Source organism: Eubalaena glacialis, chromosome 6 (genome assembly GCF_028564815.1).
Source record: "Eubalaena glacialis isolate mEubGla1 chromosome 6, mEubGla1.1.hap2.+ XY, whole genome shotgun sequence".
Taxonomy (NCBI): Eukaryota; Metazoa; Chordata; class Mammalia; order Artiodactyla; family Balaenidae; genus Eubalaena; species Eubalaena glacialis.
Window position 1 is genome coordinate 9,156,840 of NC_083721.1, and position 26,986 is coordinate 9,183,825.

At 44.5% G+C, this 26,986-nt stretch overlaps 1 protein-coding gene across 5 annotated transcripts in view; it reads right to left on the minus strand.

The window, feature by feature from the left end:
* DOP1B (DOP1 leucine zipper like protein B) overlaps nt 1-26,986 on the minus strand; it is a 108,078-nt gene that overhangs the window by 75,065 nt on the left and 6,027 nt on the right. For all 5 annotated transcript variants that reach the window (XR_009701328.1, XM_061193951.1, XM_061193950.1 and 2 more), the window contains exon 2: nt 26,815-26,979. Coding sequence is in view for 4 of the 5 variants with exons in the window: in XM_061193951.1 (XP_061049934.1) it covers nt 26,815-26,952 (138 nt within the window). In the remaining variant the exon portion in view is untranslated. The remainder of the gene's footprint in view (nt 1-26,814; nt 26,980-26,986) is intronic.

Below are 26,986 nucleotides of genomic sequence, written 5' to 3' on the forward strand. Positions count from 1 at the left end.
GTGCCACGGAAGCCCTGGATCTCCCCATCATTATCCCAGCCTGGCTGCACAGTCAGGTGGCCCTGAGTATGTGGGACACACCTGTAGGCCATGACTCCTGCTTCCTCACCATTCAGTTCCCCAGGAGGAAGTCAGATCCCTGTTGGCATGGAATGACAGTCCCCCTGAGCTGGGCCTCCTCCGGCAGGACACAGGCCTGGCCTGCGCTAAAGCATCCCCGGGCACTGGCCGCACCTGAGAAACACGGTCGGCGGATTTCTTGCTAACACGGCATCCCCCTGTCGGGAGTAGGTCAACGCCGGTCTTCATGGCATCGAGTGACCACACGCAGAGCACTGGGTGGGTCCTCATGACTCAATCTTCTATACCAAGTGTCCGTCATTACAGTGGAACAATCCATACAACTCACACAAATATTTACTGAAAGCTGACAGGGTAAAGTCCACGCTTCTTAAAAAGCTGCTCAAAGGCCTTCACAGCCAACTTTAGAGTTGGCTTCTAAAGCCTGTGCCAGAAGTGACATTATTCCATTCATCTCACTGGCCAGAGTAAGTCACGGTGCCATGCCTATGTTCAAACAGGCAGAGAAATGGGATCCTGCATAATGAGGTTATGTAGGAGATAAAGGGAAAGGAAGCAAAATAATATTTTCCATCAGAAGCATGTGGTCTAATTGAACTCTCAAATTCAATAAACCTACATCTAAAAGACCAGCTATACCTAGAGGTTGTCAGGAAATACCTTAAACTATTATTTGCAAGAGTCTGATAGCTTAAAACAAAGGGCAAGCCAACAAAATAATTTTTTTAATGTGTTCGTGTCAAAAAGAAAAATTGAGGAGGTGACCTGGAAACACATGCTGTAACAGCAGGTAAGAACTGAGGTGTCGAGGAAGAGAGGAAACAACTGTGGGAAATGCACAGAAAAGACTGCGTTTTATTACGGACATTTTCAAACATATAGAAAAGCAGGTAGAACAGCAAAGTACCCATCACCCAGTTTCAACAAGTATCAGCTGGCCAGTCCTGAAGACACAGCTTTTAGGAAGCCATGTCTGTGACTCACTGGCTTATCGATACTGCAGCTGTGGGCTTTCTCCATGATCTCGGAGGAGGAGAACTAAGCTCTGTCCTCACCTGTTATGTTTGTCAGGCAGAGCTCTTGTTTTTTAAGTCACAATCTCACTTTTGCTCAGCATAGTCTAAGGACTTTTGCTAACTGAGGTGCAAAAGATGGGCTGTAGCTCCTAAGGTGGTCATCTGGGATCCAAAAGTGTTTGGCTCACTCGGGCTGTACAGCAGCAGGATCCCATTTCTCTGCCCTTTTAAATGTAGGCGTGGCACCTTACTCTGGCCAGTGAGATGAGTGGAATGATGTGTCACTTCTGGTACAGGCTTTAGAAGCCAACTCAAAGCCCAGTGGGTTTTCTTTCCTGGCCTCTAAGATCACGGAGACACGGGTTGAACTGGAGCCCCTCCCAGCTTGGGTCCCTGAGAAATTAAGAGAGCAGAAACCACCTGCTGACCCACTGAGGCAGAGAGTGGGTCAAACAATACTGTAAAAATCACTGAGCTTGGGGACTGTTTGTTACCATGGCATAACCTTTCCTATTCTGACGAATACACTTCTTCCCATATAAATGGAATTACAAAGAACCACAACCATTCATTTCAAATGAACAAGGCGGGTTGCTATTTCTTTCTCATTTAAATTTGTTACCCCATTTAATTTAATTAGAAAAAGAAACATAACCAAAAACTGAGGGCATGACCAGGACATGTGGAATGGATTGTTCATTGTATGCTGCCCATGTTAATCCAAGCAACACAGCGTATCTGAGTCGGGGAGTCAGTGCCTCTTGAGGGAAAGGTACACTGAAGATGAAGGAAGCTGTCTGATTTGAAAACGCAGAGAAGAACAAAGGATATAACCAGATAATACTTAGAAAAATGAGAAGATGCTCATCCTTCCTGATTTAAAAGATGCAAATTAAAACTACTATGAGGGACTTTCCTGGTAGTGCAGTGGTTAAGAATCCACTTGCCAATGCAGGGGACACGGGTTCGAGCCCTGGTCTAGGAAGATTCCACATGCTGTGGAGCAACTAAGCCCGTGTGCCATAACTACTGAGCCCATGTGCCACAACTACTGAAGCCCGTGCGGCTAGAGCCCGTGCTCTGCAACAAGAGAAGCCACCGCAGTGAGAAGCCCGCGCACCACAATGAAGAGTAGCCCCTGCTCGCCACAACTAGAGAAAGCCCGCGCACAGCAACAAAGACCCAATGCAGCCAAAAATAAATAAAATTAAATTTTTAAAACAAAACAAAAAAACTACTATGAAATGCCATACTTTTCACCCATCAGATTGGTAAGTTAGATCAAAGCACACAGGTTCAGGAGTAGAGCAGAGACACCCAGAGATCATGAACTGGTTTCATCCAACCTACAGTCAGGATTTGGCCGGACAGGATTTGCAAGGCTGCTCCTTGGAGCAGCTATGACATTGATTCCCCTCTACCATTCTCATCACGAATAATGGGGCTAAAATAGTGCCTGGGTCATAGTGATTTTGTTAACACACTTCCCACAGAGCCTGGCACTTAATATGTGCTTCAACACGAAGGTTAAACAAACAAACAAGACTGAGGCTATTATAATGCCTGGTTTAAGCTTGTGAGCTTGGGGGTCAGAGCCTGGAATTCCAGTTCCATCATCTGTTGGGTAAATCCCTTAACCTTTCTGGGCTGAGGTTTCACAGGGATAATGGTGCCTAACAAAGTTTCAAGCATCATGAGATACCACACTTAAGGAAATTAGCTCAGGGCCTGCCACAAAGCAAGCAATCAACAAGCATCTCCTCTTATTATAGTGACAAGCTGACTGTTAAGCACCAGATTTAAAGATGGAGACAAAATGCATTGCATTTTAAAAGAACTGACAGAAATCCAATCATTTACAAATAATATCCTTTATTGTCACAAAAGCAAACAAGGACACTAGTTAGATGTGTTAACAAGAAAGTTTGAGGAATTCATTGTATTAGAAAAGAAAAACTCAAACTGTTGTATATTTGGAGATGAAATCAACTGCAGACCCAACAGATGATGAGAATTCCAAGAGACACTGAAGCCAAGGAGAAAATCTGCATATAATAAGAGGTGGAGTTGGAGAACTGAAGTTTCTTTTTAAGGCAACAAAGGAAAAGGTAAATAGTCATTAATATTTAAGATTAAAAAGGAAAGAAAATATTATTTCTTAAAGGATATTTAATGAAAAAACTCTAAAGAAACGTTTTGCAAGTGGTAAGACTGGAGGGATGTCCCTGGTGGTCCAGTGGTTAAAACTTCGCCTTCCAGTGCAAGGGGTGTGGGTTTGATCCCTGGTTGGGGAGCTAAGATCCCACATGCCTCGTGGCCAAAAAACCAAAAAAAAAAAAAAAAAAAAAACCACACCACCAAAACACAGAACAGAAGGAATGCTGTAACAAATTCAATACTTTACAAATGGTCCACATCAAAAAAATCTTAAAAAAAAAAAATGTAGTAAGACTGGAGATCAGAATTGCCAGGCGAAAAGGTTTTCCATGTTGTAGATTGGAAGCACTTTTGGAAACAAAGGCTTCCCCTAGACAGGGTGCCACCTCCCCCAGTGTGACTTAATTTACACAGGAAGTGGGTGTGGGTGCCACTCAAAGACACCTTCTACCCGAGTAGTACTAAGTAGCATCTCAAATTCTACCTACGTGAGACTTTTCCTCTGTCTCACTGAGGACTAACGCACGGCCATGGGGGAAACAGCTCCATGTTTTTAGGGCAAACTTAAAAGAGAATGAGATCATTAGATGTAACGATTCATTCCCCATCTGGCTGCTACATAGTCAAAGCTCCGTGTGCTGGTTCAGCCCGCTGGCTTTCTTCAGGCAGACACCCTCGATTCAGAAGCTACTCTACCTGTGGGCTGTCAACGCCAGGTCCCAAGCCATCAGGTCTGGGCACGAGTGAAGTGCCTGGCCAGTGCGGCCAGCCCACTTCAGGCTCCCAAAGACACTTCTCAGTAGGAACCTGGAGGGGTTCTGCTGCGTCCTCTCTGGGAGGTCGGATCAAGCCTGATGCCCTCAGCTGCCACTGCTTTTGATAAAGAAGACATTCTATTCAGAGCAGCCCTGTCCTAGGATGTTTCAAAACTGAGCGCTGTGCACTGCTGGTGGGACTGTCAAATGGTGCAACCGCAGTGCTCCTCAAAATGTTAAACGTTTGCTTTGTTTACCAAATTACCATTTGATCCAGCAATCCCACTTCTGGGCACACACCCAAAAGAACTGAAAGCAGGGGCTCAAACAGATATTTGCACACCCATGTTCACTGCAGCATTATTCACAAAAGGCAAATAGTGGAAACCACCCAAGTGCCCATCATGGATGAATGGATAAACAAAATGTGGTCTATATGCACAAAGGAATATTATTCAGCCTTAAAAAGGAAGGAAATTCTGACACGTGCTACAACCAGGATGAACCTTGAAAGCACTGTGCTAAGTGAAATAAGCCAGACACAAAAAGACAGATACTGTATGATTCCACTTACATGAGGTCCCTAGAGTAGTCAATTCATAGAGACAGAAAGCAGTGTGACCAGGGGCTCAGGGAGGGGGAAATGGGGAGTGAGCTTCCAGCTCGGGAAGATGCAAAAGTTCTGGAGGTGAATGGTGGTGATGGCTGCACAACAATGAAACATGCTGCATGCCACTGAACCGTACACTCAAAAATAGTTAAAATAGTTGAATATATGTTGTGTATACCTTACCACCAAGAAGAAAAAAATGAATGCTGTGTTCCCCCAACTGCTCTTGCCGGACTGGCCTTGAGCTGCAAGGAACATGAACTCCCAAGTGACGTCCACACCTTGAACTAAACTGAAAATTCTTTCCCGACCAGAGAACAGAGGGCCTCCTTTTAACAATCCTGAAGGGACACAGGGACTTGGTCCAGCCTGTCCTGAGTGAGAGTTTTTAACGCTTAATTGGCAAAATAGCCCCCTTGAACTGAGTCGCACCCTTTAGGGGTTGAAAATGCCTGATTCCCTCCTCATGCCCCTCCCAGCTGTTCAAAAGCTGCCAAGACTGGACCCGGTTCAGGTCAGGGAAGGCCACCCTCACTCTGCCTTCCTCTCTCCAGCCTCCATCTGGGCATTTCGCTTTGGCAAGAGCCTTCTCCAGTGAGAAAAGCTCAGGGAATATTTCCAGGGAAGCTTCATTGTTTGGGTTGTGTTTTTCAGGAAAACAGAAACCCAAAGTGACTGGCCAGTAAGCTTAATATTATATATATATACATATATATACCTATATATATTTTTTTGTTTTGTTTTGTTTTAACTCTGAATAAAAAGGATGTATACTTAAAAAAAAACAGAGGAAAAGGTACAACTGTAGAATAAATATCTCAGGGAAACAGATGAATTGGGAAGGAAAACATAGCCATGCTTTCAAAATTACTGTTTTACGGGCTAACCAGAAAGGAAAAATATGATTAGACAGGAAATTAAACTTCCTTATTTATTTCACCCAGGCACTATACTATTTTAAAAGTATTCCTTAAGATATAATTACAATATTTTTAACCTCATTGTATTCATAGGCTTAGCAGACTGACCTTAGAACAAAGTAATAAAATACAAAATGGAAGTTTGAAAAAAAAAAGTTTGAACCACATCTGAGCTCCACTAATAGAGACCAGGAAGTGTCTCGCTTCACTCCACCCAAGGCAATGTCTACGTTTCACTTTGTTTTACTCTGACATTATACAGTCTGACAGTCTGATATTCTCCAGGACTCTCGGCATGATTTAGAACGGTTCTATGTAAAAAACGTGATTAAAAATTCCAAAAGGGTAGCCCGAGGACTCAAAAAGTAACTTAATACACTTAAAAATGGTTAAGATGATAAATTTTATGTTATATGTATTTTATCACAATTTAAAAAACTTTAGGGTAATTTAACAATATGGGTGAGGGGAGTTAAATTATATTTAAAAATGCTCTAGCCTTTAAAATGAATTTTTAAATGTTTCCTTTAAAAGTTCCCAGAAGAGAACATATACCCACTACTATATATAAAATAGATAACTAATAAAGACCTACTTACAGCACAGGGAACTCTACTCAATACTCTGTCATGACCTATATGGGAATAGAATATAAAAAAAGAGTGGATATATGTATATGTATAACTGATTCACCTTGCTGTACAGCAGAAATGAACACAACATTGTAAATCAACTATAATCCAATAAAAATTAAATAAATAAATAGATAGATAGATAAAAGTTCCCAGAAGAGATAGCCCAGACCTGCTCTCCCAGTGATAGCACTGACCTCAGAATGCCTGATGCTTGTCTATAAAGGATGTAAGGAAGCCAATTTAAAAGCATGGCTCTCATCAAGCAAATGGTAAAGTACTGGCATGTCTTCCTTCTGGAAGTCAGTCATCTTTATAAGGATGTTCATTTCATGCCACAAAAACGAAGCTGAACAGTGAGTAAGACTGGCCAGTTGGCACAAGCTTGAACACTCATTTAATACTTGCCAGAGGACCGCAACAGCAATTCAGACAGAATAAAAACAGAACAGACACTGAGCAATAACAAACTGGCCAGGACTTCCCATATTTAAGTAGGCCGCGCCGGGGAACATCAGGCCGTCCCTGAAATGGCAGTGACCGAGCCACCGCAGCAGCTTGGGAGGGCGAGGGAGGGAAGGAGACAGGTGGGGAGACTGGCACCTCATCAAGGCCCCTGAGAGCCGATTCAGGGAGCTGGGATCCACAGGTAGCCAGCGAGGCCAGCTTTGGTTTCACTGGGGGAATGACACCAGTACAACTCCTTTGTAAAGGAAGAGCTTCCTTCTCAAAAAGGTCACCGACTGGAGAATCACTGTACTGCTTTCTTCTGTTCGACGCTACAGCAAACCTGCAGGCCCGGGCACCCAATTAGTCAACCCTCATCCACGTCCCACAGTCCCGGCTTGCACTGAAGCTGCCAGCAGGGCACTGGGGCCTCTGGCTCACTCAGCCGCCTGCATCAGAGACCCATTAGAACACATTTCTTTTCTTTTCATTTTCTAAAAATTATTTCTTTCGCATCAGTTTTACCTTATTGTTGCAGCTTATATTAACTTGCACTTTCCGAACAAACACCATGCTGCTTGTGTAGGAGGACGACTAAAGGCTGAGCATCTACACGCCCGGAGACCTTACAAAACGTGGCTGAGAGGTGAGGGCAGCAGCCCCCAGGCCAGGCCTCGGCCGAGGGACACAGGGTGGCAGTTACTAACCATCTGCGGGAAGAACCACCTGATGGAGCCCTGGGCCTGGGCCTCGGCTTGGCAGGTTCAGAAACTCATTTTTATCAGTTTACCTGGAGGGCTCTGCTGCAGAGGGAATGCTTTGCTGGCCTAGCTCCTGAGAAAGATCAGGAAGGCAACGGCAGGGGCAACGGGATGAAGAGCACAGGCTCGGGACTGGCGGACCTGGGTCAGAGTCGGGCTTGGGCCCGCACCAGCCGTCCAGCCTGTCACAAGCTGCTGCCCACGCCGACGCCCCAGCTTCTCACGAAGAAAACTCGCCGCTGCCTACTCGCAGGCTGGTCCTGCAGGTCAGACTCCAAAGGGAGCAGAGGCGTCCAGGGTATTCACTCCACTTCCACCGCGCAGGGCATCAGGATCACACACATGTGCCCACATGTACACGCACATGCGCACGCGCGTGGGACACAGCACCGGGGGCCATCCCAGGCTCCTGGCTAACACGACTCCGGAATCTAACACTAGGTCAGAAAACCACGTCTTGAAACATCACGACAAACACTTCGCTACCTCACAGAAGGCAGGCTACAACACACGTGCTCAAATATGGCTCTTCTCCCCTTCTGAATTTATTACATTTACATTGTAGAAGTCACTCGCTCTCACCACTGACACCTACTTTCCCTGTCTCCCACGGAGGAACTTCAGGGGCTACTGTGATGCTTCCCAGCGCTTTCTGTGCTTCCAGACTTTATTCTTTGCCGAGTGCACTGCAGGTCCTCGGCCCTCCCTCACGTCCACGCGCCACCCCCAGCCCCATGGGCTTTGCAGGGGCGCTGGCTGGGCTGAAACACTGTACGCACAAGAGTCTGAGCTTCACTCGGTGTCTTTATCAGTAAAAGGAGTCACATGGCACTGATTTTGGAGGATTCTAGGTTTGAAAAATAATGGGTGGGAAGCAGATAACAGGGGCTCACTAAAGGGAAGCACTATTTGGCAGGGGGCTAATGATGGAAAATGACAGGTGAAGGTCAAGGCAACTGAGTTCCACAGTAAACCACAGGAAAGGAAAATGAACACGTGGGGCAAACATGCCCTTCAGGGTACAGTCTAAACCCTGAAACACACACGACACAGCGAATACTGAAATAATTAAGGATTTATAACCACAATCTATACAATAGATACGTTAATAAAAGTAAGCATACCATTCAGATACTAGATGACAAAATGTCTGGAAATATGTTATTTTTCTGCTTTTTGAACTTATTTTAATCCACATACAAATGACATATTTAACAAACAAACCAAAAGCCTAAAAACCAACTTGTTAAGAGCCAGAAGGGAAGAAAGAACATTTTGGGTAGAGAGTCTCATTAAAATTCCCAACAGGCTTCAGTCCCAAACGTTCTCCTGGTAGAACTCGATATTCTTTCAAATTCATACCCGGGAGAACAGAACGGGCATGCTCAAATGAGACTAAATGTTGAGACTAAAAGTCCCAGGGGCGCCTCCCGATCCTCACTGCCGGAGCAGAAAGGCTTCCGGGTGGCTGTTCACAGCCTGGGATGCGTCCTCCCCAGGTGCTTGGGTTCCACCAGCCCACAAGGGCCTCGGGAACTGGAAGGCACCAGGACTGGGGGTAGAGCACGTGTGGCCCCAGCGGCATGGAACGTAATTCAGCCTCAGGTTGGGAGGTGAAGTACACACCTCTCCAATGAAGCGCCGCCCATTCAGATCTGGCCTGAATCCCACCCGCGGTCCCGTTCCTCGGTGCTTTCCCTCGGCTGCCCCGTCCCTGAGATGAGCTCTGTGCACAGAAGCAGGTGACAGTGAAAGAACCAGCTCTGGGTGAGGGGACCACCAACAACACGCCCAGGAACGGGGACCAAGGCCTGAGAGCCTGGCTTACTCTCTCCAGATCAACTCAAGCCCAATGCTGCCTCTCCTCTCCAAACCCCAGCAGCTGTAAAACTGCCCGGGACACTCAGAACCGAGAGGCAGACGTGTGGCTGGCATAAAGCAGGTGCTGGAAGAACACGATCTCCTCAGAAATATGAGGAGGTTCTGTACTTAGGAGGAAACCTGTGCAGATGGGGGGACAGGAAATCATCGGCAGCTGCTCCAGAAAAGCGTGATTCCAGCGAGAACCACAGGAATGCCAACGGCAAGGGCACAGATCAGCACAGGACACTCTGCATTTTTAAGGACACACACACCCCCCTATTGTCAAGAAACAAGTGTGCCTGCATCAGCTCGCAGAGGAAACAGGCTCCCCATGGGTTAAGGATGGTCCAAGGTTGCAGATCAGTTACGAAGCTTTTGGATGTAAAGAATAGGATATCTACTTCCCTGGTGGCGTAGTGGTTAAGAATCTGCCTGCCAATGCAGGGGACACGGGTTCCAACCCTGGTCCGGGAAGATCCCACATGCCGCAGAGCAGCTAAGCCTGTGCACCACAACTGCTGAGCTTGTGTGCCACAACTACTGAAGCCTGTGCACCTAGAGCCCATGCTCCGAAACAAGAGAAGCCACCGTAATGAGAAGCCCGTGCACCACAACAAAGAGTAGCTCCTTCTCACCGCAACTAGAGAAAGCTCGTGCGCAGAAACAAAGACCCAACGCAGCCAAAAATAAATAAATAAATAAAAAAAAAAAAAAAAAAAAAAGAATAGGATATCTGACTATACAAGTCTCAGTGAAGAAATCTACCACCTCACAACCAAAAGTCCAAAGCAGTGGTTCTCAAACTGGGGTAATTTTTCCCCCAAGGGACATTTGGCAATGTCTGGAGACATTTCTGGCTGTCACAGTAGGGGAGAGGGGGTGCTCCTAGCATCTGGGGGACAGAGGCCAGGATGCTGATAAACACCCTACAACGCACAGGACAGCACCCCAGCTGTCCTGACCATCGGAGAAGGTCAACAGTGCTGAGGCTGAGAAACCCTGGTCTAGAGGAACCTATTTCTGCGTTTGGTTAATGCAAGGGCTCAACGACATCCTAAAAGAACCCAAACCTTTTCATGCTTATATGCTCCCAATGGTGAATTGACTTATCTTCAGTCTTTTCCTGCCATAACCTCAGATATCTGTCACATATCAGGCATTAAATTCTCACATGACTACAGAGAGCAGTAAAAAAAAAAAAAAAAAAAAAGTTTGTTCCTTTTTTGTCTCTCTGTATTAGAGGAAATCCTTTCCAGAAGCTGGCTGGCTACATCTCATGGTCAGAGAAGGTCATGTGCCTGTGTCTAAAGGAAAATAGAACAACTAGGATTAAGTCCTCAAACAATAATATTCACCACTGGGGCTGGAAGATGGGGGCTACCACCCTGTAGCACTTTACCACCTGACCCCTAAACATATCTGGGTTCATTTGACAAGAAGGAAGAGGGGGTGAGTGGGTGGCAACCAGCACGTCTGCCCCAAACTGAGAAGTGGTGAGCTTGACCATGAACCCTGGTGCTATGCCCCCAAGCTCAGTGTTCCTTCCTTCACCCCACAACATCTGAATCAGCACACCTTCCAACAAATTTACTTCCAAGACATATCTCAGGCATTGGGAGAATCTGGCTTAAGCCAGATAATAATCACCAAAAGCACATGAGTAAAATGTAAGGCAGAACTGTGCTGCTTGGGAAAAACACAATTAATACCTTACAAACTGATCAGGTAGTGAAATGACATATATTTCTTGTCATATAAAGATAAGAAGTTATTAAGGTTAGTAAATAAGGAACAAGCTGATCCTTGATGAGACAAGCAATATGATGGATCTGCAGGGCTGAGGCACTCCCATTAAGATTAGTGCACGCCAGGTAGGAGCAGGGATGGGGACCGCCCACCTAAATCAAGTCCCCTCCTGTGCTAAAGGGTACAGCTGGGCCAGGGCTGCTGGACCAGCTGATATTTTTCTCCCTTGAAGATATGAGTGGAAGTAACATGTGCCATTAAGGTCTAAGCATGCACCTACATGCTCTTCCTCCTTCCTGTGGGACAGAACGGCAGTGAATAGAGCAACTCTGGAAGGCACGTGTTAAAGATGGCAGAGTCCCTGGCTTGAGTCTCTGGAATGACCATATGGAAGAGAGCTGCCCTATCTGGACCAGCATGCAGAACTGATTCATGAGCGAGAAACTTCAGTCTTATGGTGGCACTGAATTTTTGGACTTCTTTGTTACAGCAGCTAACATTACTGTTACTGATACACTGATAGTATCATTATTATTTAACCTTGTTCCAGAAAATGCTAACAAAACACTGGGAAAAAAACACAAACTCAGGGCTGGTTGATGATATGTACACCTGTCTACACAAAGAACTCAACACAATTAGCTGAAAAAACTTAGAAATAAATTCACTAGGTTGGCTGGTTTCCAAATTCTATAAATTGATAGTTTCCTACATGGCAACAACCAGTTAAAACATATAGTGGAAAATAACCCCATTGATAACAGCAGAAATACATGTATAAATGCTAATATATTTAAGACACAAGAAGAACTTATATAAGAAGAACAATTCAATGCTTAGGAACCTAAGTGAATGCTTTTTAATCAATGAAGAGACCACCACATTTCCCTGTGGGAGGAGAGCCCAACTGTGTGAAGACGTCGCTTTTCCCTGAAATGTACAATAACTGTTACCTAATACCAACCAACCCCCATAAGAGTTTTTAAAAATTTTGCAAATGATTCTGAAGTTCATCTGGAAGAAGACCACCTGGGAATGGTACAAAAATTCTGGAATAGAAGAGTGGTTAGGGTGGGGTGGAGAACACGGTCCTGCCAGATAAAGATGTAAACACAGCAGCTGAAAGGCGTGGCTCTGGCACCGTGCAGACAATTTAATTAGTGGAGCAAAATAAAGTCCACACAAAATAAAGCTGTGTGTCCAAAGATTTAACTCTACGTTCACTGACACAGGAGCTCCACCACGGGAGACATACCTTACAAAAATAGCCACAGGCAGAAAGATGCTCATTAGAGCCTCCTTTAGAATTATGAAAAACTGGAAGTAAACTAGGCCAACAACAAAGGGCTTCTAGATCTTGTCCACTCCTATACAATCCCCCTTCACTCCTTTCTTCTTTTACATAAACACACACACACAAACACACACACACAACACCGCTATACATGAACGGTTCGACATGTCTTTTTTTGCCCCCTTACTTTACTGTGAGCATCTTTCGTGTTAGTAACTACAGTTGGATGCTGCATATGTAGTTTTGTGTTAGTAACTACAGTTGGATGCTGTTGTGTCATGTCTTATCCTACTGCCACTCCCCTACTGAGGGTGGTCATTTCCAATTACATACAAAGAAACAGTGCAGATTATCAGAGCTCTCTTTGTGTTGTATTTCCATAGGATTAAAACAAATTTACAGGGCTTCCCTGATGGTGCAGTGGTTAAGAATCCACCTGCCAATGCAGGGGACACAGGTTCGAGCCCTGGTCCGGGAAGATCCCACATGCCACGGAGCAACGAAGCCCGTGCGCCACAACTACTGAGCCTGCGCTCTAGAGCCCGCAAGCCACAACTACTGAGCCCAAGTGCCACAACTACTGAAGCCCGCGTGCCTAGAACCCATGCTCAAGAGAAGCCACCGCAATGAGAAGCCCGTGCACCGCAACAAAGAGTAGCCCCCGCTCACCGCAACTAGAAAGCCCATGCGCAGCAACAAAGACCCAACACAGCCAAAAAATAATTAGAAAAAAAAAAGAAATTTACAATGATCATGAACTTTCTTTCTTTTTCTTTTTCTTTTTCTAATATTTATTTATTTCAGCTGTGCCAGATCTTCATTGCAGCATACAGAATCTTTAGTTGTGGCATGCAGGATCTCCTAGTTGCGGCATGCACATGGGATCTAGTTCTCCGACCACGGATCGAACCCGGGTCCCCTGCATTGGGAGTGTACAGTCCTACCCACTGGACCAACCAAGGAAGTCCCCTGAACTAACTTTCTGATCATTAGTTATTTAGGAAATGCAAAAGCCATAGGGAGATACTACTACACTAAGATGGCAGAAATGAAAAGACTGCCATAACATGTGCTCTTGGATTGGAAGAATTAATATTGTGAAAATGGCCATACTACCCAAAGCAATCTACAGATTGAATATGATCCCTATCAAGTTACCCAGGACATTTTTCACAGAACTAGAACAAATAATCCTAAGATTCATATGGAACCACAAAGACCCTGAATTGCCAGAGCAATCCTGAGAAAAAAAGAACAAAGCTGGAGGAATCACCCTCCCAGACTTCAGACTATACTACAAAGCTACAGTAATCAAAGCAGCATAGTACTGGCACAAAAACAGACACACAGATCCATGGAACAGAATAAAGGGCCAAGAAATAGACCCACGCACCTATGGTCAATTAATCTATGACAAAGAAGGAAAGAATATACAAGGGAGAAAAGACAGTCTCTTCAATAAGTGTTGATGGGAAAACTGGTCAGCCACATGTAAAACAATGAGATTAGAATATTACCTCACACCATATACAAAAATAAACTCAAAATGGATTAAAGACCAAAATGGATTAAATGTAAAGACCTGAAACTGTAAAACTCTTAGAAGAGAACATAGGCAGAACACTCTGCCATAAATCATACCAATATTTTTCTGGATCTGCCTCCTAAGGCAAAAGAAATAAAAGCAAAAATAAACAAGTGGGATGTAATTAAACTTAAAAGCTTTTGCACAGCAAAGGAAACCATCAACAAAACAAAAAGACAACCTACAGAATGGGAGAAAATATTTGGAAATGATATCAGTGACAAGAGGTTAATATCCAAAATATACAAAGAGCTCAGACAACTCAATATCAAAAAAAAACAAGAAAAAAAAAACAAACCCACAAACAACCCAATCAAAAAAACAGGCAGAAGACCTCAACAGACATTTTTCCAAAGAAAACATACAGGTGGCTAACAGGCACACGAAAAGATGCTCAACATTGCTAATTATTAGAGAAATTCAAATCAAAACCACAATGAGGTACCACCTCATACCTGTTAGAGTGGCTATCATCAAAAAGTTTACAAATAAATGCTAGCTAGGATGTGGAGAAAAGGGAACCCTCATATATCATTGGTGGGAATGTAAGTTGGTGCAGCCACTATGGAAAACAGTGTGGAGGTCCCTAAACTAAAACTAAAAACAGAGTTACCATATGATCCAGCAATTCTACTCCTGAGTATATAGCTGGAAAAAATGAAAACACTTATTTGAAAAGATACATGCACCCCAATGTTCACAGCAGCACTGTCTACAATAGCCAAGACATGGAAGCAACCTAAATGCCCATTAACAGACGAATGGATACAGAAGATGTGGTGTGTGTGTGTGTATATATATACATACACATATATACACACAATGATATATACACATATATAAACACAATGGAATATTACTCAACCGTAAAAAAGAATGAAATTCTGCCATTTGCAGCAATGTGGATGGACCTAGAGAATATTATTCTTAGTGAGATAAGTCAGACAGAGAGAAAGACAAGTGTTATGATATCACTTATATGTGGAATCTAAACAAAATACAAATGAATGTATACCTAAAACAGAAACAGACTCACAGATATAGAAAACAAACTAGTGGTTACCAAAGGGAAGAGGAAAGGGGTGAGGGGCAAATTAGGGGTATGGGATTAAGAGATACAAACTATTATGTATAAAATAGATAAGCAACAAGGATATATTGTACAGTTCAGGGAATTAAAGCCATTATCCTGTAATAACTTTTAATGGAGTATAATCTGTAAAAATACTGAATCACTATGCTGTACACCTGAAACTAATAAAATATTGGAAATCAACTATACTTCAATTTAAAAAAAAAGACTGCCCATACCAAGTGTTGGCAAGAATATGGAAGAACTGGAGTTCTCGTAACTGCTGGTGTGGTGTAAAATGACACTTTGGAAAACAATTTGGCAGTGTTTTAAAGTTAAATATATACCTGCTGGAAGCAACTCGATGTCCATTAACAGGCAAATGGATAAATAAATGGTGTATATCCATAAAATCCTACTCAGTGGTAAAAAGGCAAAAACTATCAATACATAGGATTTGGATGACTCTCAGAATAGCTTGGTTGAGCGAAAGAAGGCAGACCAGGAAAAAAAAAAAAGAGTATATACTGTATGAGTCTGTTTACATAAAATTTTAGAAAATGCAAACTAGTCGATGGTGATAGAAAGCAGATCAGCAGTTGCCTGGGGATGGGGGAGGGGGGAGAGGGGGGAGGGAGGGAGGAGGGACCACAAAAGGCCAGGAAGAAACTTCTGGGGGTGACGGATACATGCTCATTATCTTATATGGTGATGGTTTCATAGGGATATCCACACGTCAGAACTCATCCATTATACACTTTATATACGTGTAGTTTATTGTACAACAAAGTTGTAAAAAAAAGGGAAAAAAGAGAAGACCATTTAAAAAGATAAATAAATGGGAATGCCTGCTCAGATGCAAGCTTGTATACTGGTGTTCATGTTCAATCAGTCGTCCTTTTTGAAAAATAGCCCAGCTTAAACTTATTTCCTTCTGTATTAGTTTGCCGTAACAAAATACCACAGGTTGGGTGGTTTAAACAACAGAAATGTATTTCTCACCATTCTGGAGACTGGAAGTCCCAGATCAAGGTACCGACTGACTCAGCTCTCGTCCTGGTTTGTAGACGGTGCCTTCTCCCTGTGTCCTCATGTGGAGGGGAGAGAGCTCGCTCTTCTAAGGCCACAGTCCTATTGGATTAGGACCCCACGCTTATGACTTCATTTCACCTTACCTCCTGAAAACCCTATCTCCAGATACGGTCACACTAGGGGGTGCTCTGACGTATGCATTTGGTGGCTGAGGCGGGGATTGGGGGGGATGACACAGTTCAGTCCTGACATGATATTTCTGGTTTCTTAGCTTTTTTGATAGTGTTTATAACACGCAAGGAAACTACAGCCCTTTTCCTTATCCATAAACTCACTTCTGCTAGATGAGCCTTATTTTTTTTTTTTCAGATGAGCTTTTGTCATAAGATTACTGGAAGACTAATTCACCTGTCCAAATCTGGACTATTTCCATCCCTGTAGCAGATCTGAAAGGAAGACCAGCGGGGGGGGGGGGGGAAATCCTTGGCTCAGATGCAAAGTAAATAGAGTATCCTAGCTATCAATTATTGGAAGCCTATCAGACTCCCTTCAGCAAAAAGAAATGCTCTTTTCTAGAAGGACCATGTCAGCCTTACGGTGTTTGAGTGGCTCACGGTGAGGCCATTCTCTCAACCCTGAACAGCAAAGCGCTCGCCAGTTCTCAGCTCCTTCTGGAGAACCTGGGGTAGGGTCAGAAGCAATGATGCCACCTAGGGCATCACCCACCAAAAGAAGGATGACAGAACAGTGGCACAGGATGGGGCAGCCTTCACGTATCAGGAACGGGAGTTCTACTAGCTGCGTCTCTCAAGCCCCGGGGCCAGGAAGACCAGAACATCAGAACACCGCCAGAAACAAATGGGCCTCGTGCTCACCACTCCCCTGCAGAGGTCCAGGATCTACTTTATTTACAAGTGAAGGAGTCACTAATTGCCAACAACATCCTTTAAGTTTGGTCTCTTCTCAGAAGGCATTTAGGCCCATGTCTTTCCAATATGACCCTGACACCCCATTTATCTGACACCTTCTACCCTCAAAGTCACCACCCCAGACAGCAGCATAGGTTGCTGGAAAATGACTAAAATAAATGCCCTAAACTGAGACACCATTTCTCTACCAGATGGGGGCCCAAAAGCGAGTCGACAAGATGGAAGCAGGCATCACGTGGGCTGAGAGGGGCTCATGGCCTGACTCCAGCTCACTTGCTAAGCAGAGTCTGGTCCAGCAGGGATCATGGGCAGCAATTTCGACTGTGTCTCAGTGGGAGGAGGACTGCAAGGGTCCTCACAGGGAGACAGATGGGGAAGCCCAACCTGGAGGGCTGAACTCCCCTAAAAGACACCCTGCAAACAGCTCCACAGAGAAGCTGGTGCAGAGCTGCTGAGGTGCAGTCAGGTGGGGCACAAGTCATGAGGGTCATGGTCTAAATGTCTGTGTCCCCCAGTGTGATGGTCTTAGGAGGTAGGGCCTTTGGGAGGTGATTAGGTCATGAGGGTGGAGCCCTCGAGAGTGGGATCCCTGCCCCTTCCACCATGTGAGGACACGACCGAAGACAGCCAGCTGTGAACGAGGAAGAGGGCCCTTACCAGACACTGAATCTGCCTACACCTTGACCTTGACTTCAGCCTCCAGAACAGAGAGAAATAAATGTCTGTTGTTGGTAAGCACCCCAGGCTGTGGTATTGTTACAGCAGCCCCAGTGCACTAAGGCAGTCGGGAAGGCTGCCCTGAGCGACTCGGAAGTTCCGGGCACATCTTGTATTACTACACACACAAGAGCTGAAGTTCTTCACAGTGCTCCAGGGCAGTAAAAAAAAGATTAAATAAATAACGCTCTGCTCTACTCTTCTATGAGGCACATGACAAAAAGCCACCTGGGCTTCCACCAGAAATGAACTTTTTTAAACAGTTGATATGTGGAGAGACAAATTGCAGTTCATTATCACACCCTGTTATGGGCTGAACTGTGTCCCCAAAATTCATATGTTGAAACCCTGACCCCTGGTACCTCAGAATGTGGATGTATTTGGAGACAGGGTCCTTAAAGAGGTGACCAAGGTAAAATGAGGTCATATAGGTGGTGTCCAATATGACTGACTGGTGGCCTTCTAAGAAGAGGAGATTAGGACACAGATACACAAAGAGAAGAGGACACAGCGACAAGCAGCCGTCAGCAAGACAAGGAAAGAGGCCTCAGAAGAAACCAAATCTGCCGACACCTTGATCTTGGACTTCCGGCCCCCAGACCTTCGAGAAAATCAATTTCTGTTCTTGCAGCCACCCAGTCTGTGGTATTTTGTTATGGCAGCCCTAGCAAACTAACAAAGACCCCAAACTAAAGAGGCTTTATCTGAACTAATGCTATTTAACAGAGAAGCAGTTATCAGGGCTCGGGTAAACATCAGGATCCAGGTGAGACTCATCAAGTTTTTAGGTAGACGAGGTCTTGGAGCTGATCTGTAAAGAGCCAGAACAGTTCACCTGGTCTCCAAGCTCCGGCCACCTTCTTCCCATCATGCCGCAACAAGGAGGCTCTGCTTTAAAAAGCAGGTGCTTGTCATTACGCGTTAAGACTTTAGAAGATGAAACACTTAACAACACCCAAGACCTATCTCCCTTGCTACTCATGTCACCTGCTATCTGGCCATTTTGTGAAATAGTGGGATACTGAATAAAAGCAGCAAAAAAAACCCCCCAAAAAACGTGGTTCATTCAGAACCATTATGATTTTTTTTTTTTTTAAAGAACCTTCAGTGGGCTTCCCTGGTGGCGCAGTGGTTGAGAGTCTACCTGCTAATGCAGGGGACACGGGTTCGAGCCCTGGTCTGGGAAGATCCCACATGCCGCAGAGCAACTAGGCCCATGAGCCACAACTACTGAGCCTGCGCGTCTGGAGCCTGTGCTCTGCAATGGGAGAGGCCGCGATAGTGAGAGGCCCGCGCACTGCGATGAAGAGTGGCCCCCGCTTGCTGCAACTAGAGAAAGCCCTAGCACAGAAACGAGGATCCAACATAGCAATCAATCAATCAATAAAATAAATAAATCTTTCCAAAAAAAAAAAAGCTTTAGTGCTAAGGTTTTTTAAATGTACAGAGTTTAAATAAACTATCCTTCATTTCCATAATCAAAGTTGTACCCCAGGCTTGGTACAGTGGTTGGGTTCATAGGGCTCAAATGCACTTGATCAAAATTTATCTAAAAATGATCAGTGAAAGGTGACAGCTTGAAGTCTCAGATAAACAATGAAGCAAAAATTACCCTATTCAGGTTGATACACATAAAACTATAAAAGATAAACTTTTCCATAATACAGAAAGATTCTAAAAATGATACTGAAAGTTTAGCAAGTTTTAAAAACAATACAATTAGAACTTGTCTATAGTCTGACAAACCAAGACCTCTTGGGGCTCAGTTTTCTCTTGTCAAGTTGAGCCAGATGCACTTCTGCTGTTGAGTATACGGTTTATGTTTTATAACTTCCAATCGTCCACCTTAATTAGAACACAACTGCACCTAACTTTGCACACCACGATATTGTTTCTGCTTGCATTTTTACTAATTCGTCACTAATTTACTCACTGAATTTCTGTGTCCACACAAGAGTCCAAGAAGTCTAAGCATCACAAAAGCCTTAAGAAAATTTTTTATTCACATCAACTCCTATCAGGTACCCTTGAATGCAGAAGTCGCGAGTCTCCCAGAAGTAAGTGATCGCTAAGCTGATCAAGGCTCGCTCTCTCCAGCACCTTCCCAAACCCTCCACGTCCAGCAACTCTGATCCCGGTGCTGAGGCTGCCCGCTCCCACCCACAGGCTCCCGCGATCAGCCTCATTCCCCACGCATCAGCCAGAGGGATTCCTCTACTGAGAAAGGCAGCGATGGGTCACCTTGCTCAAAGCCTTCCTGGGAGCTCAGTGGCGTCCCTCCACTGCAGAACAAAGCCCGGTGACCTGCCCTGGCTACCTCTCCTCCCTCATCCCCTATCACCTCTCCTCTCCAGCCACGCCCGCCCCCTGCTGGACCTTGGACTCAGGCCCGTGCCCCAGACGGCCTCCCCACCAGCTAGCTCGATGCATCCAGGCCTCTGCTCAAATCTCAAATGTCACATTATCAGAGAGCCGTCCCTGTCTGAGCTAGCATCCCATCCTCCTTCCTTGCTACCAGCTCTCCTCGTTAACTTCTCTTCTTAGCATTCAGCACCCAACGGCACGTATTTATTCGCTGTCTGTCTGCTACTAGCAAAGCCTTATGTTCCTTGAGAGCAGGAACTGTGTATTCAGTGCTGGGTCCCAAGCACCTAAGTGTTCAGTATACGTTGGTTCTACCACTGTATCAGTTTGCTAGGGTTTCTGTAACAAAGCACCACCCGCAGGGAGGCCTACAACAACAGAAATGGAGGCCAGGAGTCTGAGATCAAGGTGTCGGCAGGGCCGGTTCCTTCCGAGGCTGTGAGGGACAATCTGCTCCAGGCTGCTCTTCTAGCCTCTGGCAGTTTGCTGGCAATCTTGGCATTCTTTGGCTTTTTTTTTTTTTTTTTAATTTTATTTATTTATTTATTTATTTTTGGCTGTGTTGGGTCTTCGTTGCTGCGTGCGGGCTTTCTCTAGTTGCGGCGAGCGGGGGCCACTCTTCGTTGCGGTGCGCGGGCTTCTCATTGCAGTGGCCTCTCTCATTGTGGAGCATGGGCTCTAGGCACGCGGGCTCAGTAGTTGTGGCTCACGGGCTCCAGAGCACAGGCTCAGTAGTTGTGGCACACGAGCTTAGTTGCTCCACGGCATGTGGGATCCTCCCGGACCAGGGATCAAACCCGTGTCCCCTGCATTGGCAGGCGGATTCTCAACCACTGCGCCACTGGGGAAGCCCCATTCCTTGGCTTTTAATTGCATCACCCGGATCTCTGCCTTCATTCTCTCAAGGCATCTTCCCTCTCTGCATGTCTGTGTCTGTGTCCAAATTTCCCCCTTTTATAAGGATACAGTCATACTGGATAATGACCTTGTCTTAACTTGACTGGCTCTGTAAAGATCAGATCTCCAAATAAGGCCACACTCTGAGATACTGGGGGTTAGGACATGTCTATTTTGGAGGACACAATTCAACCCCTAACAACCACTGAGCAGCCATATGACATGGGGCAAGTTAGTTAACTTCACCAGTAAAATGGGGCTAATAATCGGATCTGCCTCGTTTGGCTAATGAAGAAAGCAAAGAGGTGCATCCCTGACCCCTTATGTGAGCCACAGATACTGACATGAAATAGCTGGGGGCCCTGCTTCAGAGCGCGGGGCTGGAGGCCGGCAGACAGGGTCTGGGTCCTCCCTCTGCTACTTGCTGGCTATGATCTTGCACAAGTTGCTTAGTCTGGGTCCAACCTCAAGACATGCTGTAAGTCTATACAAGGATGCACACCAGGTCCTCAGCACACAGTGCGCTCTCTACGGATGTCAGCTGCCATCGGCAAGGCCGGGGGTGGGACAGACGCCGGTGTCGCCCTCATCCCACCGACATCTTGCAAATTCATCAAGGGGGCTGCTCACCCTCATTACCTAATCACTGCAGCAGAGGACAGGAAGCTGGAGCAAAGAGCTCCAGCTCTTTGGAGCGGGGTTACATGGAATTGGGTGACAACAAAAAGTTACATGGAATTGGTTGACAACAAAAAGTTGTCTTTTTAAACTCTTATCCAATACAACTCGTATCCCACAGGCCATGGATGTCACACTGGAACATCTTCCAGACGCTCAAACTAACACCTTCCAACGGGAGCCCCTGGTCTCCCTGCCCAGCCCACGGGGCCCCTGCTCCCCAGTCTCCCTATCACATCCTTTCAGCTTCTCAAGCCAAAAACCTGGCAGAAACCTGCAAGTCGTACTGGACTCCTCTTTCCCCCTTATATCCCACATCCGCTCCGCGAACAAAGCCTGTTAGCAACGCCTTCAAAGGACATTCAGAATCCAAACACGTCCCTGCTGGCCCACCTACGTTACAGCAAGAGCTCCTAAATGGTCTCCCTGCTTCTGCCCGACCCCACCCAGTAGAGCAGCTGGAAATGGTTCTAGCACCTAAAAGGGAAGCCAGGCTGTGCCACTCTGCTGGGCAGCCGCCCCCAACTCAGGGGCCACTGTCAGACTCCAGCTTTAAAGGACCAACAAGATCAGATGTCCTCCCTGAAGGGGTTCCTCTGCAGCGTCGTTTCCTACACTCTCCCCATCCCTCGCCTGCTCTGTGACAACCTCCCTGGCCTCAGACACACCAGAGCCTCTGTGCTTGGTCAAACGGCACCGTCTCAGCAACACTCACCCTCCCCTCCCTTCTTCACGGTTCCCACAGCACTCAACACCACCTACCAACACGTATATTTTATCATCCAGCTTCCCCCATCCCCACCAGAATGAGGGCACGGTCTTGTCAGTTTTGCTCTCTGCTGCACCCTGGCACCTACTGGCACATTTTAGGTGCTCAGATGGCCACTGAAAGAATGAATGGCTAACGCTTTCAAAGCTCCTTAAAGAAAGATTCAACTGTACTCAATAACCTGGGTTGGGTTAAAATGATTAAACGTTTCTGAAAGTTTTTCAGGTACACTGAAACAAAGCCTGTTTCACAGAATACCTCAATGCTCAAGAACTGCACTTTCCAAGTTTATAATTTTACCTACCTCAAAATATACGTGTTCCTAAATAAATGGAAAGACATTCTGTGTTCGTGGATTAGAAGACAATATTGTTAATACGGCAATACTCCCCAAAGCGATCTACAGAATCAATGCAATCCCTATCAAAATCCCACTTGGCTTTTTTGCAGAAATTGACAAGCTGATCCTAAAATTCATATGGAATTTCAAGGAATCCAGAACAACAAAGTTGAAGGACTCTTACTTCCCCACTTCAGAACTTACTACAAAGCTACAACAATCAAAACGTGTGGTACTGGCATAAGGATAAACATATAAATCAATGGAAAAAAATCAAAGTCCAGAATTAAATCCATCTCTCTATAGTTAATTGGGATTCCAAGACCCTTCAAAAGAACAGTCTCTTCAACAGATGGCTTTGCACATGCAAAACAACTGGATTTCCACACAAAAGAATGAAGTTGGAGCCCCACCTCACGCCATGTACAAAAATTAACTCAGTCAGAATGGCCATCGTCAAAAAGTCTACAAACAATAAATGCTGGAGAGGGTGTGGAGAAAAGGGAACCCTCTTGCACTGTTAGTGGGAATGTAAATTGATACAGCCACTATGGAGAACAGTATGGAAGTTCCTTAAAAAACTAAAAATAGAACTACTATATGACCCAGCAATCCCACTACTGGGCATATACCCTGAGAAAACCATAATTCGAAAAGATACATGCAAAAAAAGGGGGTGGGGGACTTCCCTGGTGGTCTAGTGGTTAAGACTGTCCTCTCCAATGCAGGGGGCACGGGTTTGATCCCTGGTCGGGGAACTAAGATCCTGCATGCCACACAGCACGGCCAGAAAAAAAAAGAAAAGAAACTATACATGCACCGAAATGTTCACTGAAGCACTATTTACAATAGCCAAGACAATGGAAGCAACCTAAATGTCCATCGACAAAGGAATGGATAAAGAAAATGTGGTACATATGTACAATGGAATATCAGCTGTAAAAAAGAATGAAATAATACCATTTGCAGCAACATGGATGGACCCAGAGATTAACATACTAAGCGAAGTAAGTCAGACAGAGAAAGCCAAATATCATATGATATCACTTATATGTGGACTCTTAAAAAAAAGTGATACAAATGAACTTAATTACACAACAGAAACAGACTCAGACTTCAAAAACAAACTTATGGTTACCAAAGGGGAAAGGTAGGGGGAGGGATAAATCAGGAGTTTGGGATAAACATATACACACTACTATATATAAAATAGATAATCAACAAGGACCTACTGTATAGCACAGGGAACTCTACTCAATAATCTGAAATAACCTATATGGGAAAAGAATCTAAAAAAGAATGGATATATGTGTATGTATAACTGAATCACCTTGCTATACACCTGAAACTAATGCAACATTGTAAATCAAGTATACTCTAATATAAAATAAAAAATTAAATTTAAAGAAAAAAAAAATGTTTCCAGAACATCAGAATGCATGCACATGCCCCAAACCCACCCCCCTTCCATCCCAGAGATATCTAATATCTCTGGTTATATACAATAATATGGTTATTGTGTTTATCATGTATTTTTTAGAAGTTTTGGCACATATGTTGTTTGCATTTCCCAACGGTAGATTGTTTAATTTTACATGTTTGAATTGCATGTGTGATATGAGTTAATTTTATCCTTACTACATACTTGATATTCATCTATGAAAAACAAAAAACAGAAACAAAACACGAAAACACAAATTAAAACGAACCAAAGACCTAAATGTAAGAATTAAAACTATAAAACTCTTAGAAGAAAACACAGGGGTAAATCTCCATGATCTTGGATTTGGCAATGGTTTCTTAGATATTCACCAAAAGTACAAGCAACAGAAGAAAAAACAGAAAAATTGGACTTCATCAAAAATTTAAAAATTTTGTGCATCAAAAGACACTATCAAAAAAGTGAAAAGACTGCCTAAAGAATGGGAAAAAAATATCTGCAAATCATATATCCAGTAAAGGACCAGTATCCAGAATGTACTGATATAAGGAACTCTTACAAATCACAACAAAAAGACAAATAGCATAGTTAAAAAATGGACATAATACTTGAATAGGAATTTCTCCAAGGAAGATATACAAATGGCCAATAAGTAAATGAAATGATACTCAAAATTTTAGTCATTAGGGAAATGCAAATCAAAACCACAAAATACCACTTCACACCCACTAGGATGGCTATCATCAAAAAAAACCCTGAAAATAAGTGTTACTGAGACTGAGAAGAAATTGGAGCCTTCATACATTGCTGGTGGGCATGTAAAATGGGGCAGCCACTGAGGAAAACAGTTTGGTGGTTCCTCAGTAAGTTCAATATAGAATGACCACATGACTGAGTAATTCTACTCCTAGGTATAGACCCGAAAGAAATGAAAATAGTGTTCAAACAAAAACTTGTATATGAATATCCATACAGTACTATTCACAAGAGCCAACAGGTAGAAACCCAACTGATGAATGGATAAACAAAATGTGGTCTATTCATACAATGGAACATTATTCCGCCATAAAAAGCAATGAAGTACTGATACACACTACAACGTGCATGAACCTTGGAAACATGCTAAGTGAAAGAAGCCCAACACAAAATACATTATTGTACCAATGCTTTTGTATGAAATATTCATAGACACAGGAAGTAGATTAGTGGTTGCCAGGGACAGGGGAAGGGGAGTAACGGAGAGGGTTTCCTTTGGGGTGGTGAAAATGTCCTGGAACTAGATAGTGGTGATGGCTGCACAACATCATGAATGTATTAAAAGCCATTTAACCGTACACTTTAAAATGGCTGAACGGTAAATTTTATGTTACATGAATTTTAACTCAACAAAAAAATAATGAACACACCCCCCTCTCCCCAAAAGTATGCTGTTTTTAGATTCCAGGAGAGTCAAGTAGTAAAACAGAGAAACATCTAAAAGAACCCGAATCTGTCCAAGTCCCATTCCAGGGCTTCTCGCTTTCCCCTGAAAAGGCAACCCACCTTCGTTTAAAGACAGTGAATGTTATCTTCAGCTAGAAAAAGTCCTGAGTCAGAGCTCTACAGCCAAAGCACTCTCAAGCTCTTATTTGCTGTTTTATTACACGTCTCCATCCCAGCCAGCACCAGCCGTGATGTTCACATGTTGTAAATACACTTTGCCGAGACCGTGCAGTTTCCCGGCCACTGCCTGTAATAACTGCCTGTCTCCTCTTTGCCATCTGTGGGTGCTGATAGCTGCCTTCAGGCGGTTGGTGCTGGACGGCTGCCCAGGTGCTGCCCCCGTGGTCAGGCTGCTTGCATTCTCACTCCCCTTACCCTGGTCCCTTGAAGAGGTAAACGGACAAATTCTTTCTCTTTAGCGAGGTTTGTTAGAGTCCCCTGGTGTGTGTGACCTGGGGAATGGGGACCTCCCAGACTAGGCTGGGCATCTCCCAGCTCCCATATGGCACTCGGGCTCCGAAGTCAGGTATCACAGCCAGGAGCCCGGGCCAGACAGTAACGGAGCCAGGCACAGCCTCTTCGAGCCCAGGTATCTTCTTCCTACAGGTCACAGTGGTCACCTGAGTGCTTGGGCATCACTGTGTCACCCTCCTTCTGGGCAGGATGGAAAAATACAATGGTCCCCATCCACAGAACACGAGGTCAAGCCCACATGCGACCAGTTTTGGTTTTCTTAGACGCAACCCCTTTTCCCTTGTCCAAACACATGCACAATTTCTGGGCAGATTTCCATAATTATTTCATCCTTTATTCTTCTAGCAGTTACCAGTCTGCAATAAAATGGCGAAAAAAGTAGACTGGAGAAGAAAAAGCCATAAAAATCCTAAGCAGTACATGAAGGACAATTCATCTTTGAATAACTGGATAATTTATAAATTTATCTTGTTCAGACCTAAATATTGTTGAGAAAAAAGACTGTTCAGCTGTTCTATCGACTATATCCACACTATATGTCTATGCTCAGAAAAAAAGGGCTGAAAGGGGAGGTACATACACCAATAGGTTAATAGTGGGTAACTCTGGGTGACAGAATTATGGGTGGTTCTTCTTATCTAATGGCTGTAATCAGCATGTAGTGTAATATTAAAAAGACAAGTCCTTGAAACAATAAAAGGACAGCTGTGTCCCCACCTCCCTGCAATCCAAACACTCCCTGCCCCACATACCTTGTTGAGCTTGCCCAGTGAGGATATGAGATCCGCCCATTCGCTGGAGGACTCAAAATTTCTTAAAGCCTTTTCAATCACAGAAGAGTAATTTCTGTATCTGTAATCATTCAATAGCTCCTGCTCTTCTGGATCCATCTTACATTCTCGCAGCAGAGAAGGTATCTAAGAG